At 34.6% G+C, this 15,020-nt stretch overlaps 1 protein-coding gene across 17 annotated transcripts; it reads left to right on the forward strand.

The window, feature by feature from the left end:
- Positions 1–281: 281 nt before the first annotated feature.
- On the forward strand, positions 282–14,481 carry LOC107763530 (uncharacterized). Of its 17 annotated transcripts, none has more exons than XM_075257122.1 (13): positions 282–439; positions 770–912; positions 2,681–2,985; positions 3,180–3,242; positions 6,220–7,574; positions 7,680–7,761; positions 8,869–8,973; positions 9,693–9,846; positions 9,932–10,038; positions 10,117–11,965; positions 12,813–12,874; positions 13,315–13,410; positions 14,024–14,481. In XM_075257122.1, exons 3-5 carry the CDS (start codon positions 2,730–2,732, stop codon positions 6,492–6,494), a joined length of 594 nt encoding a protein of 197 aa, XP_075113223.1. In that variant the 5' UTR covers positions 282–439; positions 770–912; positions 2,681–2,729; the 3' UTR covers positions 6,495–7,574; positions 7,680–7,761; positions 8,869–8,973; positions 9,693–9,846; positions 9,932–10,038; positions 10,117–11,965; positions 12,813–12,874; positions 13,315–13,410; positions 14,024–14,481. The 17 variants fall into 17 exon arrangements, 15 of the variants coding, with proteins under 15 accessions (XP_075113223.1, XP_075113231.1, XP_075113232.1 ...); XM_075257120.1 differs by lacking the exon at positions 770–912 and adding an exon at positions 7,863–8,005 and having other exon boundaries at positions 283–439; XM_075257124.1 differs by lacking the exon at positions 770–912 and having other exon boundaries at positions 283–439; positions 14,024–14,121; positions 14,225–14,481.
- Positions 14,482–15,020: the final 539 nt, after the last annotated feature.

Raw genomic sequence — 15,020 nt, forward strand, 5'->3', positions numbered from 1 at the left:
TGCATAATGAAAGAATTGTAATAAAGCAGATAAAAGGTTAAGGGTTGGGGAGAGATATGATATAGAGAAAGTTTGGAGCAGGTGAACATGATTAGGGAATAAGGGGAAACACATATTGTAATTAAATTAAACGAAGAATCGCATATTCCTACTATTAATAAGAGAGAGTTTGAGGAACTTGGGGTCGTTCGGGGTATTTTGGAAAAATTACAAAAATTTTGGCATAAGTCACGTGTTAACCCTACTTTAATTTTGACACGTTACTTTACACCGCTCAAACGAACATATCTACACTGTTTCCACCCGATTTTCCTAGTCTCTACGCTCTGTTTCTTCCTCAAAATTTCCATCGCTGCTCACCTCCTCTTACAATTTCCCTTGTTTCTTTTAGCCTTCTTTCTTCCTGGACAGTTTATTCGCCTTGATTTACAGTTATACGGTGAGTTTTAGTTTCTTGTTTTCTTGATTTTTGGAATAGCTGCCGCATATAAATTGTAAATCTGCAACTATTTTTACTCTAAAATTCCTTGTTTTCCCAGGTTTTCCCATGCATAGCCCTTAAAAATGAACGGTTTTTTCTCTAGATTTTCATAGTTGTTCAACTCCTTCCTCTTTGAGTCTTCTCTCTTCCTGCTTAGTTTATGTGCGTTGATTGTTGAGTTATAAGGTGAGTTTTGGTTTCTTAATTCTCTAATTGTCGGGTTGCTATAGTATAGAAATTGTCTAAATTGAGTAAATTATTGGTCTTTAATTCTTTGCATTTGTCCAGAAGAAACTGCGAGTGGTTGTGGACTCTGTTGCTTGACCAAAAGTACTTTGAATCAAGGGAAGTGTTAGCGATACTCTTTTCTGGGTTGACTGGTGATGTCCCCTCAGGGGTTGGACTTCAGCAATTAGCCTTTGTTTTTAAAGGTGTTTGAATATTTTTGTTTCTTAACTTCTTTAGTCTTCTAAAACTTTTTTAAGTTTTTAAAATGGTGAAATAAAATGCAACCTAAACCCCCCAAATGGGATTTAAAGGACTAACTGTGTGCATTCCTTTTCAAGTAATTTGAGGGTTTTTTTGTTGAAAAACAAATTGGGATATTTAGCGTTGTTTCCCATTTCAGTTGGGGTCGAATTTAATTCCCAGAATTAGCATTTAACCCCTTTGAGTATATTTGTTGATGTTGTTCTTGAAGCATTTGGTGGGTTCAGTGATCTTGATGTATCTGTTTATGCTTTTAAAGGTGTTGGAATGATTTTACCTTTTGCAAGCCAAATTTGAGAATGAATAAAGTACCTAATGATATTTATTAGTTTCTTTATAGAAATAGTTCATATTAGCAAAATGAATTACAATATGAAGTGATAACTGTAGATTCATAGTTGGATTTAATAGTTAGTGTCATAAAACTCTATTACTGTTCATGAAAAGTTTTTTTTCTGCTCCTGGTTGTAATGAAAGACCACAGATCTGTATTTAGCATATAAATTTCACAATGTAATGTTATTGTCTTACAATTTGATGATCTTTAAGCTATAAATAAGCTTAGACGATTATCAACTTTACAAAGTGATTTACTCCGGGGTACACATATTAGATGCAACAAGAATCACTTAAGTTTTATTACTCTTACTATAATTTATTAATGGAAAAAGTTTAATCCTTTCAATAGATTTGGATAAGGAACAAGCACAACTCTGTATTTGGTGTATAAATGTTATAAAATAATATTATTGTCTCATAGTTGATTGGCAATCTTTAAGCTATAAATATTAGGTGACTGTCAAAACTAATGTAATACTTGCTCTTAAGTTACATTTTATCCTACAAGCTCTGTATTTGCTGTCATTGTATGAGCTCTATGATGCATTCTTATTTTGGTAGCTATAAAGAATAGAGTACTTAACGATATTTTGTTTAAACAAAGGAGAACTTTGATGTAGCTAAAGTCCTCGACAGATGATAATATATTTTATGTGTTATATATTTTTCTAAAGGATGTGTCATGTCTTCAATTGTTGTATGCATAGTTCTTATAGTTGTCTCTGGAAGTATTATGGGATTTATAGAAAATGGATATGTCCCAGGTCTGATTGTGATTTTGTGGAAATATATAAAACTTTGTTGTCACTGATCGATAGATCTCAATAGTAGCAAAACTCTACTACAGCTTTGTTGCACCAATGGCAAAGTTTGTTGTTATGCTTTTGCCTTATTTGACTATAATATACATTTCTCTTCATCGTTTTGGAAATTATGTAGAGTACAATATGTATGAAGCTTATTATTGGTATTAAGTATATCTAAATAGCAGATGATCAATTGATGACAAGCTGAGTTAAGTTTTTTTTTTGCGCAACAATTTTTGGCTTATGTTGTGTCAATAGAATGGTTGACTCTTACGGTTTTGTCTTATTTGGGCTCTAATGTTGAAATTTTTTTACCGTACTGAAAAATTTGTGGATGCTTTGTTGCTCTCCATTGTCCTTGGTATAATATTTGTATAAACTTCTTATTGAAAAAGGTGCAACGTTTAAATTACACGCCTTTGCTCTTTATATTTTGATGTCATGTATTTATAGTATACTAAGTGTTATCTGTTGTTCCCTTTTAAATATTTGTAGAAAATAATATACACAATTGTTCATGCATGGTCTTTGTTTCAAACTAATAAAAAAATTCATTGAATTTTAGGTTGCAAAAGTGATTGGCTGACACTTACAAAACTTAAATTTCTTCGTGAATGGATCACCAACAAAAAAGAAAACAACCTTGCATAACAACAAAAACTCATGATAAGAATTCCAAGCGGCGTGAACTGTATCGTGACATGGCCACGACTAAAAAGAACGCACTTCTGCTGCAACGCCGCCTCAAAAAGAGAGAGGCAACAACTAATCGTCTTCTTGGAAGTAGAAAATCTATCAATCTTGCTGAATCAATGTCTGCAATTCAGGAAAATGTTATTGTTGGAGGCTCTTGTTCTATTTCAAAAATAGGTTAGAATATCAAAGTCATTATTCCTTATTTCCTCACATATGTGTCTTCTATATGAGTGTGTATGCGCAGTGGTTACGCTCCTGCAATCTCTGTGTTTACAAATTATATTTTATTCCAGTTGCAACTGATCATGATACTTATTTTTCGTCGTTTACTACGTGCAAACATTTAATCGGCAACTATCTTGAACCAGGTTCGACATCAAGTACTTCAGGTAAATCGAGTGCTCCAACTACTGAAATAGTTCTGGTCGATGGTTAGTATCCACAAAACACTTTAACTCTGTTGTTCCTTATTTTCTTCTTTTCTATTCCTTAAGGTTGTTTGACATATGCAGGTCACATAAAGAATAAGAGAAATATGAGTAATATTATCCGATTATGCCCTAATTATGTGCCGTTAAAAAAAGTTCCAAACTGTAAATTCTGCTTCGCAAAAAAAAATTTCAGTATGAATCACCTGGATTTTGTTGTGCCCACGGTTTAGTTAAGTTAACTTCTGAGAGAATGCCACTTAGACTGAGAAATTTATATACAGGAACTTGTGCAAAATCCAAACACTTTAAGACATACATTAGAACATATAATAATCTATTCGCTTTTACCTCACTCGGTGCCACTTATGACAAAGATTTAGCCAAGAGAAATCGTTGTATATATACATTCAGAGTTCAAGGACAAATATATCACTTTATAGATGATTTATATCCTAGAGAGAGAAGGTCGAGAATCTTACAACTGTACTTTTATGATAATGACAACGAGGTTGGAAATTGAATCGCTTGTTCCGACAAAATAAATGAATTAATAGTGAAAGAACTGATGGATATACTAAAAGATAATCCATACTCAATTTTTTTGCGATCTTTAACAGCTATTCCAAACTTGCAAAACTTTCATATTGCATTGAATTGTGATGTTGGATTGGATCTACGAGTATATAATCTGCCTATTACAATTGAGATTGCAGCAATATGGGTTGATGGAAATGATAGTGGTGCTACTCATGCACCACATGTTCAGATTTATACTCATAGCGATAGCACACATAAAGTAAACTATTATTTTGGATGTTATAATCCTTTACAGTACCCGTTGTTATTTCCATTTGGCCAAGGCGGATGGCATTGTGGTATTAAAAAGCTTTGCGACCCAGAAAATATTCCTAGAAATTGCACCTTATTTAAATCTGAACAATTTCCAAATATAAAAAAGTTTAGCTCTGTTGATGGATATCTTGATATGGAAGCTCAAAATCTTGAACAAGGAAAAAACAAAAGAGATGTTGTTCAGTTCGTGAATACTATTGTTATAAGCTCCAAATAAGAAATGATGATGAAGATGAAATTCTACATACATGTAGATTATTTCAGCAATATTCAGTTGATAAGTATATAAAATTGGAGACACACAGATTGAATTTTGTTTCATTCAATCAAGATTTGTTTAGAATGAGTGTACTGCAATGACTTCTTGATGTATTACGACTTGGTAACGTGATGCTTCCAATGTTGGAAAACAAATATTTCTACCAAATTCCTTTATAGGTGGCCCTAGAGATATGTGCCAACGTTACGTGGATGCTATTGTGTTGGTACAACATTTGGAAAAACCTGATCTGTTTATAACTATGACATGTAACCCATCTTGGATGAAAATAGAAGAACATTTATCATCAAGTGATGAGGCACAAAATAGACCTGATTTGATTAGTCGAGTGTTTCGGGCCAAAATAGAAGAGCTGAAGACAGATATATTAAAACGAAATATTTTTGGAAAAGTTGTTGCTTTTATGTATACTGTGGAATTTCAGAAACAAGGCTTACCCCATGCTCATTTTCTTATTATATTAAGTAATGAGTACAAGCTGTTGACAAATGAGGCATATGATGATATAATTAAAGCAAAATTACCAGATAGTAATAAAGAACCAAATTTGCACAAACTTGTTCTTAAGCATATGATGCACGGTCCTTGTAGTAGTTTAAACTCGACAAATTATTGTATGAAAAAAGATTGCTGCAAATTCAAATACCCACAAAAGTTTGTTGATCAAACATCAAAAGGAAATGATTCGTATCCTATATATAAAAGAACAAGAGAAGTTGTGCATGTGAGAGGGCAAGATTTAGATAAATCTTGGGTTGTTCCATACAATCCATATTTACTTGGCAAATATAATTGTCACATAAATGTTGAAGTTTGCTCTGACATCAAAGTCGTGAAATATCTTTATAAGTATATTTGTAAAGGACATGATAAAATTGCATTCAGTGTACAAAATAATGATGCAAACATAGAGATAGATGAAGTGAAAGACTAACGGACTACCAGATGAATATCACCTCCAGAAGCCTAATGGCGTCTCTTTGGCTTTCCTATTAGTGAAATGTCTCCAAGCATTTATCATCTTCAGCTACATCTTGAAGGCCAACAATTTATTTCTTTTAAGAGCAATGTTGATATAAATATGATTGTGAACAATCCGATGATCAAAAAACGATGTTAACAGAATTCTTCTATATGAACCAAACAGATGAAGATTCTATAGAGCTAAATTTATTATACAAGGAATTCCCTGAATACTTTGTGTAGTCCTCCAGTAACAAATTCTGGGCACTTCGAAAACAACGCTCTTCTATTGGTCGAATCATAACGTGTCATCCAACAGAAGGTGAACGGTATTATCTCAGATTATTACTAATGCATGTACGCGGACCGAAATCATATAACAATCTTTTAACAGTAAACGGAGAACCTTGTAGTACTTTCAAAGAGTCCGTGGAGAAAAAAGGATTGTTACATTGTGATAATAGTTTGATAGAATTCATGTCTGAAGCAGCAGGTTATCAGATGTCATACAACCTAAGGCGTTTATTTGCTACATTATTGGTCTATTATAATCCTACCAGTCCAAGACAATTATGGGAGAATTTTGAAGAGTCAATGACCGAAGACTATAAAGTACTACAAACTAATAAAAGAAAAGAAATACGATACCAAGCTTTGAATCATATCAACGACATTTTACATTCTATGGGCCACGATGTTAATGAGTATGAACTCATCCCAGAAACTATTCGGCCTTCAATAGCAGCAAAAGAAGCAAAAGAAGTTCATTTTGAAAAATCTATTACTATAAGTGAAGAAGACGTGTTATTACATACGAGATTAAACAAGAAGCAACTAATAGCATATAATGTGATTACTGATGAATATTTTCGAATAAAGCAGGTGCTTTCTTTGTCGATGGTCCAGGAGGAACTGAAAAAACTTTTTTATACCGTGCTTTATTGGCAACTGTACGATCTATAAGATATATAGCTTTGACAACAGCTACTTCAGGTGTTGCTGCTTCTATTCTCCCGGGTGGACGTACTGCACACTCGCACTTTAAAATTCCTATTGATATTGATGAACATTCCAGTTGTAACATTAGCAAACAAAGTGCACTAGTAGGTTTAATACGAGAAGCAAAATTGATTATATGGGATGAAGTATGGCAATAAAAGAATGCTAGAAGTTTTTGATTTGCTTTTAAAAGATCTTATGAATACAAATGTTTTATTTGATGGGAAAGTCGTTGTTTTAGGAGGTGACTTTAGAGAAACTCTTCCTGTTGTGCGAAATGGAAAGAAAGAAGATTTCATCAATGAAAGTTTGTTATATTCTAGAATTTGGTATGAACTTGAAAAATTACAACTGTCTAAGAACATGAGAGCAAAAATAGATCCTCTATTTTATGATTATTTGATGAGAATTGGAAATAGATAAGAACAAGATAGCTCAACGAATTAGATTAAATTTCCTGATTCTTTGGTTATCCCTTTCACAACCGAAAGAGAATCTTTAGATAAGCTATTCACAGTGACATATCCAAATTTGAATTCGTTCAACTCCAACACATTCTGTACAAATTCTCATGTAATTTTGACTACAAAAAATAATTTTATAAATGAAATCAATGACATGCTTATTGACCAATTTCCAGGAAAAGTAAGAACATTTACCGGCATTGATGAGACCATTGAATTGAATAATTAAACACAATTTGAAGATTTATTACACAGTTTAAATCCTCCAAGTTTGCCTCCTTATAAATTATCTTTGAAAGAGAATTGCCCCAATATGTTATTGCGTAACTTAAATCCATATGAAGGTTTATGTAATGGCACACGACTGACCTGCTGTGATTTTAAAACTCATGTGATAAGTGCTAAGATTTCAACAGGTGACTTCAAAAATACGCATGTATTTATACCGAGAATACCGTTATTATCATCACAGGATGAGAAAATGCCCATTTCATTTAAGAGAATACAATTTCCAATAAGATTGTGCTTTGCTATGACTATAAATAAAGCACAAGGGCAAATATTAGATTTTGTAGGGATTTATTTGTGGGAACCTATATTTTCGCATGATCAACTTTATGTTGCTTTATCGAGAGCTAAAAATTCGAACTGTGTAAAATTTCTGATTCGACCACCTACGCCGACAAGCTATGATGATCATTCTACATGTAGCATTGTTTATGATGAAATCATTCGAAAGGCAGCTAGTTGATGTTTTTGGCATAAGATGATCTTGTAGGTTTACCGTTCTTTTCGTACTTCATTATTCTGTATATACATGTTACCATGTCTTACTTTTGATAAAGTATTTTGCGTAACCTTTTTTCTTTCTTACTCCAGTTGCCAACACAATAGCTTTCATCTCAACAAATGAAGTAAAAGAAATGTCAAAACGAAGACGCTGGGCAAATTACTTAACTCGGTAATCCGAGTGCCAACTATATGGCTTCTCATTCTCTTACTTTTACTTATATTATGTTATCTACAATTGAAAATTTTCTTATTCTTTGATATGATCATCAGCTAAAAATCCTTGGATGGTATTCCAGTTTTAGTGGTTGATTATAACGAACATGTTATTGGCTACTCCTGCCAAAATTCACGGATTGCTTGACGCTTCAAGTTCTATGTTTCTTGATATTTACCACACATCATGTGATTCCCATGTAACTACTATTTGTTTCTTACTATTTATTTCACTACCATGTCAATTATGTCTATATTATATTAAACAGATGTTTCATTCTAAGATGACAATAAAGAGTAGAAGAGTTAATAGCAACAGTTTAGATTCTCCCATCTGGTGTGTGTTTATTCTGGCTTATAAGTATAATTACATTTACTATATTAAAGAAGATAGGAGATCGTGAATTATTCGAATTACCAAGATTTTCAATCTTTATCGTTTGATCCATGATACAAAATTGTAAGGTTTCTCCCTCTCTATCTTTTTTCTTTTCTGTTTCTTTTCCGTCGAGAACATTAGATTTGGGAGTGAAATGAACAATATCTATTACGAAATCCAAATGGGTGTTAACGAGCAAGACACAATTTTTACGAAATCCAACTGAGTTCTATAAATCTTTTCTTGGTTTTCTATTTTCTCTATGTGATTGGATTGACTCATTAGTGGAATTGATTATAATATGCATTCAAGTGGGTTCTTCTTCATTTTATTGACCCATTGTGCATTTGTAATGTATTGGAGTTGATTGTAGACTTAGAGTAATCTGTTTCAGTTATTACTTTGTTTTGAATTAGAAATACATGAATGTGTGATTATTTGGGCAATTGAAGTAGGAAAAAGAGGAACTTTTTAATTAGAATTATGTAGAGTATTTCTTTTTAGTTCGTAATTTTAAAATTTGAAGAATATATCTAGAAGTGTGTACTAGAGCTAGACCATAAAAATTATATTTGTATAAAAGAAAATCTGTTGTGATGAGTAGAAAGTTGGCATATTGTTGTACATTTTTCACTAAATAACAGATGAGGTTTGGAAGATTGACTTTCTTGATTCTATTGGCAGAAAGTATTTTAGAAGAATGTCATGGGGTTGAGCAAAACTAAAGTGAACTTGAAGAGATTACTTGTAAATGCACCACAGCAGCAAAATCAAGCAAAGTTTATACATGTAAGTGCATATATCATTCAAGTTCGATTCTTTATAAAGGAATGATGATTGCATTTTCTCATTTTTCTTTTCATTCTTCGAAGTACCTTGGGTGCTTTTTGTTGCATTTATGTGAGACTGGTCACGAATATGATGAGTTTATCATATCATTGATTACATTGTGTTGTTTTTTTTCTTATAGATATATATTAAGATATTATATTCTTAGATTGCCGAGCACCTCTATGTAAAACAATAAGAAAATCTGATGCTTGCTAACGTTGCCTCAATCTGCTTAAAGATTTACAATTTATTCTATACTTTCACTGATAGTATCGTAAATGCTGCTGGATTCAAATGTAGTTGCATGCGACTTTTGAGTGCAAATTCAGCTACTACTGGATTTGGAATTGGATATGAAGTACTGAACCCGAATAAATCTGTACTTATTAGTTCAACTTCTACTGCTTAATTGAATTATACTATTACTGTAGGTTTTTAAATTGATATGCACATAAATCTGTTGCTCCAACGAGTTTTTTGCTTCGAACAACTAAACTGTTGGTGTTAAATTATGTATGCTTAAAAGCTTGACCTTGAATTTTCAGTCACAATAAAATTTTCACTGATTATGTAATGGCACAACTTATTGGTGAGGTAGAAAACATGATACACCTGTGGTCTCTAAATGTTCATATTTTATACTACTTTTGCTGACTAATCATATACTTTTTTGGCAGAATTTTGTTCATATTGTGGATCTTGAAGACATGATCCCTGAAAGAAGGGGTATTACATCTTTGAATACATAAATGGTAACCTTGGGGTTCCCTATCTAAAGATCCAATCCCTCTTCGTTCACCCAGCACAACAAGAGCATACTTTCTTGAATCAGTACGTGTACTGCAAAAAAAAAAAAATAGTGGTTACTTTAAAATTTCCTTGGTCTGTCAGATTGATTCTCACTCAATTATTGCAGCATAATCTGCATGTTGGTTCTTATGTGAAGAATCGAAAAGAACTTTATTTATACGGTAACACATCCGGTCCCAAGCCCAAAGGAGGAGAGTTTACTATCTCTTAACAGTAAGATCGCCGATTGTTCTGTGTTCACTTTATGATTTGATTCTACTTATCATTAATTATTCTTCTCTATTATGATAGATTTGCCTCGCTCCGTCACCACATGATTTGTCTCCTAAAATAGTCAGAATGCTATTAACGGAATCCTAAAAGTTAAGCTTTTGCTGCTAACTATTTTATACACCAAGTAAATTTGATCTTTTGCAAAGCAAGTCAGAATCTATAGAAAGTTATGCAAATTCTTAGCAAAGAGACCCTGGGGTTATTATTCCCGGGACCTTACCTTAAGTTAGTACATTCATATTTGCTTTAAATCAATGATAAAGTTAGTTGCCTCTATTATATAGTTGCGACACTTTCTGTTTGATAATCTGTAGTCATAAATAGGGACAGTGGAAAGTTGGGTCCTAAAAACTGCGGGGAACACTTGGATTAGACGGGAAAAAGTTCCAGTATGTAAAGGCCAATTTGATACTGTGACAGCGCTAATGTGACGACTCGGTCGGCCGTCTTAATAATTAACGCCCCGATCCTCTATTAACTGCTTTCCCCAAGTTTAATTCTGCTATTTTAATTTGCCGGGATGTTCGGTGTTGAGTTTCGGAGAGTTTTGGGACACTTAGTCCCTAAATGAGAGTTTAAGTGTTGGAAAGTTGGCCGTAGTTGAAACAGTGTGAAGATCGCCTCGGAATGGAAATCCGATGGTTCTGTTAGCTCCGTTAGGTGATATCGGGCTTAGGCGCGTGTTCGGATTGTGTTTTGGAGGTCCGTAGCTAAATTAGGTTTGAAATGCCGAAAGTTGAATTTTTGAAGTTCCGATCCGATAATGAGATTTTGATCCGAGGGCCGGAATGGAATTCCAGAAGTTGGAATAGTTCCATAGTGTTGAATGTGATGTGTGTGCAAAATTTCAGGTCATTCGGACGAGGTTTGATAGATTTTTTGATCGAAAGCGTATTTTGAGAATTTTGGAGTTCTTAGGCTTGAATCCATGGTTAATTCAAGGTTTCGATGTTGTTTTAGGTGTTTTAAGGATTGGTACAAGTTTGGGTAGTAGTTTGTGACTTGTTGGTGCCTTTGGTTGAGGTCCCGGAGGCCTCGGGATGATTTCGGATGATTGACGAAAAGATTTTGAAATTTTAGTTGCAGCTTCAGCTGCTGGTTTTGTCATAACCGCACCTGCGGTTTGGGTTCCGCAGGTGCGGCGCCACAGAAGCGAAATTGAGGGAGGGCAGCAGGTTCCGCAGATGCGGGAGATTTTTTGCAGAAGCGGAACCGCATCTGCGAGTTGGAGACCGCAGGTGCGGAAATTGGCCATTAAATGAAAAGTTGCAGATGCAACCTTGGCTCCGTAGAAGCGGGACCGCAGATGCAGTCCCAAGGCCGCAAATGCGAAAATCGCTGGACAGAACATATAAATTCTTGTCTTCGCGAAATTTAGCCATTTTTCATTTTTTTCAAAACGGGAAGAAACTTGGGGAGCACTTTTCAAGAGGGATTTTCAGAGGAGTTCATTGGGGTAAGGTCTTTGGTCCCTAAACTCGTTATTAGAGTGATTTTTATATATTTAAGCATGAAAAATTAAGAAAAATCAGTGGTAATTGGGGGTTAGGGCTTGTCTAATTGGAGACTTTTGAGTGATGATTTGAGGGATGAATTGAGATCCGATATTGGTACTTTTGATATGACTGGACTTGTGAGAGTGCGAAGTTTCTAAAAATATAAATTTTACCTGATTTTGAGACGTGGGCCGAAGGGGTATTTTGGTCATTTTACCTAATTTCGCTTATTAGCTTAGAATATAATTGTAGAATTAGTTACTTGAAGTGTTATTTACATTATGAAATTGAACTTAATAGATTTGGGTCATTTGGAGTCGAGTACTAGTGGCAAGAGCATGGTTTCGGATTGATTTTTGAACCGGTTCGAGGTAAGTGACTTGTCTAACCTTGTGTGGGGGACCTTCCCCTTAGGATATGATATATTTGGTAATTGAAATTCCTTGTACGTGAGGTGACGAGCGCGTACTTGAGCTAATTGTTGAAATTCCAGTTTTTCCTTAAGTATTTCAATTGAGTTCTTTTTTTTTTCCTGTTTTATTCTACTTGCGAATTTAGCATATTGCTAGTTTAGAAAAGCATGTTTAGTTGACCTAATTGCATGTTTGCTTAAACTGCCTTAATTGTATTACGTGAAGCATGTTAGGCTAGAAATAACTGTTACTTGGTACAAAATTTAGCTTAATTAGGTATTCTTGTGTTGCTGCTGTGTGTTTTTTTACTTTGGGACTACGGGACGGCATCCTGGGAGATCCCATGTACGTATTTATGATCTGAACTGAGGTGCGGGATACCAAGAGATCCATGGCACGTATATTGAGGATACTAAGAGATCCTCGGGATACCGAGGGATCCCTAGCATATATTGAGGATACCAAGAGATCCTCGGGATACCAAGAGATCCCTAGCATATATTGAGGATACCAAGAGATCCTCGGGATACCAAGAGATCTCCGGCTATCATCGTTGTTATGAGTGGTACTTCCTGGTGTTTGCCTTTATTTCTGTTTCCGTTATTGTACTCCTTGTTATCCTGTGTAGATTCTTACTGTAGATTCTCAATTGTACTGTTTATCTTATCTTGTCATCTTATTATTTATTTAACCTCAGTAGGGCCCTGACCTTCCTCGTTACTACCCGACCGAGGTTAGGCTTGGCACTTACTGAGTACCGATGTGGTGTACTCATGCCCCTTCTGCTCATGTTTTTTATGTGCAGATCCAGGTACCGCTACTCAGGCCTACCCCCTTGAGGGAGGCGACTGTTTTAGAGACTTCGAGGTACATCTGCCGCGTCCGCAGACCGATGAGTCCTTTCTATTCCTGCTTTTAGTATTTAGCCCTTCTGTATTTTTCTATTCTTATTAGATATTCCGGAGTTAGAGCTATGTAGTATTTTTCTTAGCTTGTGATTCGTGGGTTTCCAAGTCTTGGATTTACGTATTGGTATCAAGAGTTAAACATGGTGTACGTCGAGCGGCACATTTAAACACTATTATTACTTTATTCTTATTTTAAATTGTTTTACTTCCGCAAATTTTAGTTTTTCTTCTGCAATTTAGGCTTACCTAGTCGTAGAGACTAGGTGCCGTCACGATGGTTCACGGAGGGCGAACCGGGATCGTGACAGCTAATTCCATGAAACTTTTTGTTACTGCTCTTGCCATGAATTGGAAAACTAGCTAAGGTCATTTCTGTTTTTGTTGCTCATTCTTTTTCAGAAGCTTGGAATGCTCAAGAAGCAAAGCATGGAACATACAAGTTCAATCACCTTGTATACTCCGATAGTCAAAGGCAAAAATGATGAGGATATGAGTGTAAGTTCCTCTTAATTAGTCCTTTTAACTTATAGGAGAAACTAACTAAGCAACTATGTTGTACCAATGTATGTCATTTTTAATTTTTTTAATTGATACATGATATGATGTTTTATCAAATTCTCAAACTTGGGCAACTTTTAAAATAAAAATTAATTACATCAGTAGAGCTAAGTGGAATATTTTTGGACAGATTGAAAAGGTATGATGAGTGCTTCCCTTCATGTAATCTACTTTGTTTGTTATTGAGTAATTTGATTCTCAAAATGATGTGCAATTCCAGAGCTTCATAGGTATGGTCCTGTCCTTGAATGCATTATCACAATACTGAAGAATTAGCATTGGAAAAGAGGCTGTTCAACTGCTTTCAAAAGACAAATATATGGGTCTTCCTCTCTTCCCCTTGGCCCTCTTCCCGTCTTGTATACCCTTGCTGCTATTAGCATTCTGCCTACTCTTATCATCCTCCATTATTCCAGCACTTCTCACTTTATTCTAAGAAATGAATCCTGCTTGGTTTTTTAATCTTAATTAGAAAACTTCATATACAATTAGCTTTCTCTAAATTTGCTCAAAGGGATTATATACATTTATTTGATTCTATTCTTTGTAGGTCCTCTTCATGGGATTCGGTATGGTCTGAAGAACATTATTGGCTTTCAAATCTTTCAAGAATGAAGTTCTTGATGTTGAAGCTTGGACTTATAAGAGGTATTGATATTTAATGAATGTAGAGACCGCATCCAGAAGCGACCTTGTGCATATGTTTGTATAACTTATAGATACGGATGCAAGCTGAAATCTACTGCTGCAGTTTTTGTTGCAAAATTGGTCGCTGGTTCTAAATAGGGAGAGTTTCACGAGCTTCGGGTTGTCCTTGCTAACCAGAGGATAAAATTAGAATTTTATCAGTTTGACTCATTGTTTTAATACCGTGCCAACTGGATATCTACATTCAAAGAGCAGCGCGTGTAGGTTTTGTAAAACCTGCCTGCCAAGTGCCAACACAAGTTTTCTCAGTACAATGTACTATTTGCCAACCCTTCTGATTATAGTTGATCCCCTTCTTCATTTTGTTTTGCCCTGTTCAATTTTCTCTTTACGATTGGTTGGTGGTCCTTTTTTTTTTCCTCCTGTTCCCCAAGTTGGCACTGCTGAAACTAAAAAACATGAGTTTTGCTGAAGGGTGAGTTTTGCTGAAATTTTTCTTCTTTAAGCTTTCCCTGCTATCTACTACTGCTGACAAGCTAGACATGCTTCTTTTATTAGCTTTCTGTTTCATCCTGATTAATATGATGGCTCTATTTTGTTTCATCTTGATTAATTTCATAGCTCTACTTAGCTTCTTAACTGATATATAACGAACTATTTGTGATTTAACATATGTAAATTAAGTTATTGTTAGTGAAAGCTGTGGAAATTATGTAGGAAGTACTTATATTTCACAATAAGTGAGCTACATCAAGAGTACGGAAATTGTTTGAGCACTACAAAACGCAAAAAACTTTTTACTTTTTTTTTTTTATTAACTTGGTAAAAAAAATCATTTTCCAAGAGAGAAGATGTGGCTCCTCTTACACCAACTCTCGGAGATTTTCAAATTTGTCACT

This window comes from Nicotiana tabacum, chromosome 7 (assembly GCF_000715075.1).
Source record: "Nicotiana tabacum cultivar K326 chromosome 7, ASM71507v2, whole genome shotgun sequence".
Classification (NCBI taxonomy): domain Eukaryota; kingdom Viridiplantae; phylum Streptophyta; class Magnoliopsida; order Solanales; family Solanaceae; genus Nicotiana; species Nicotiana tabacum.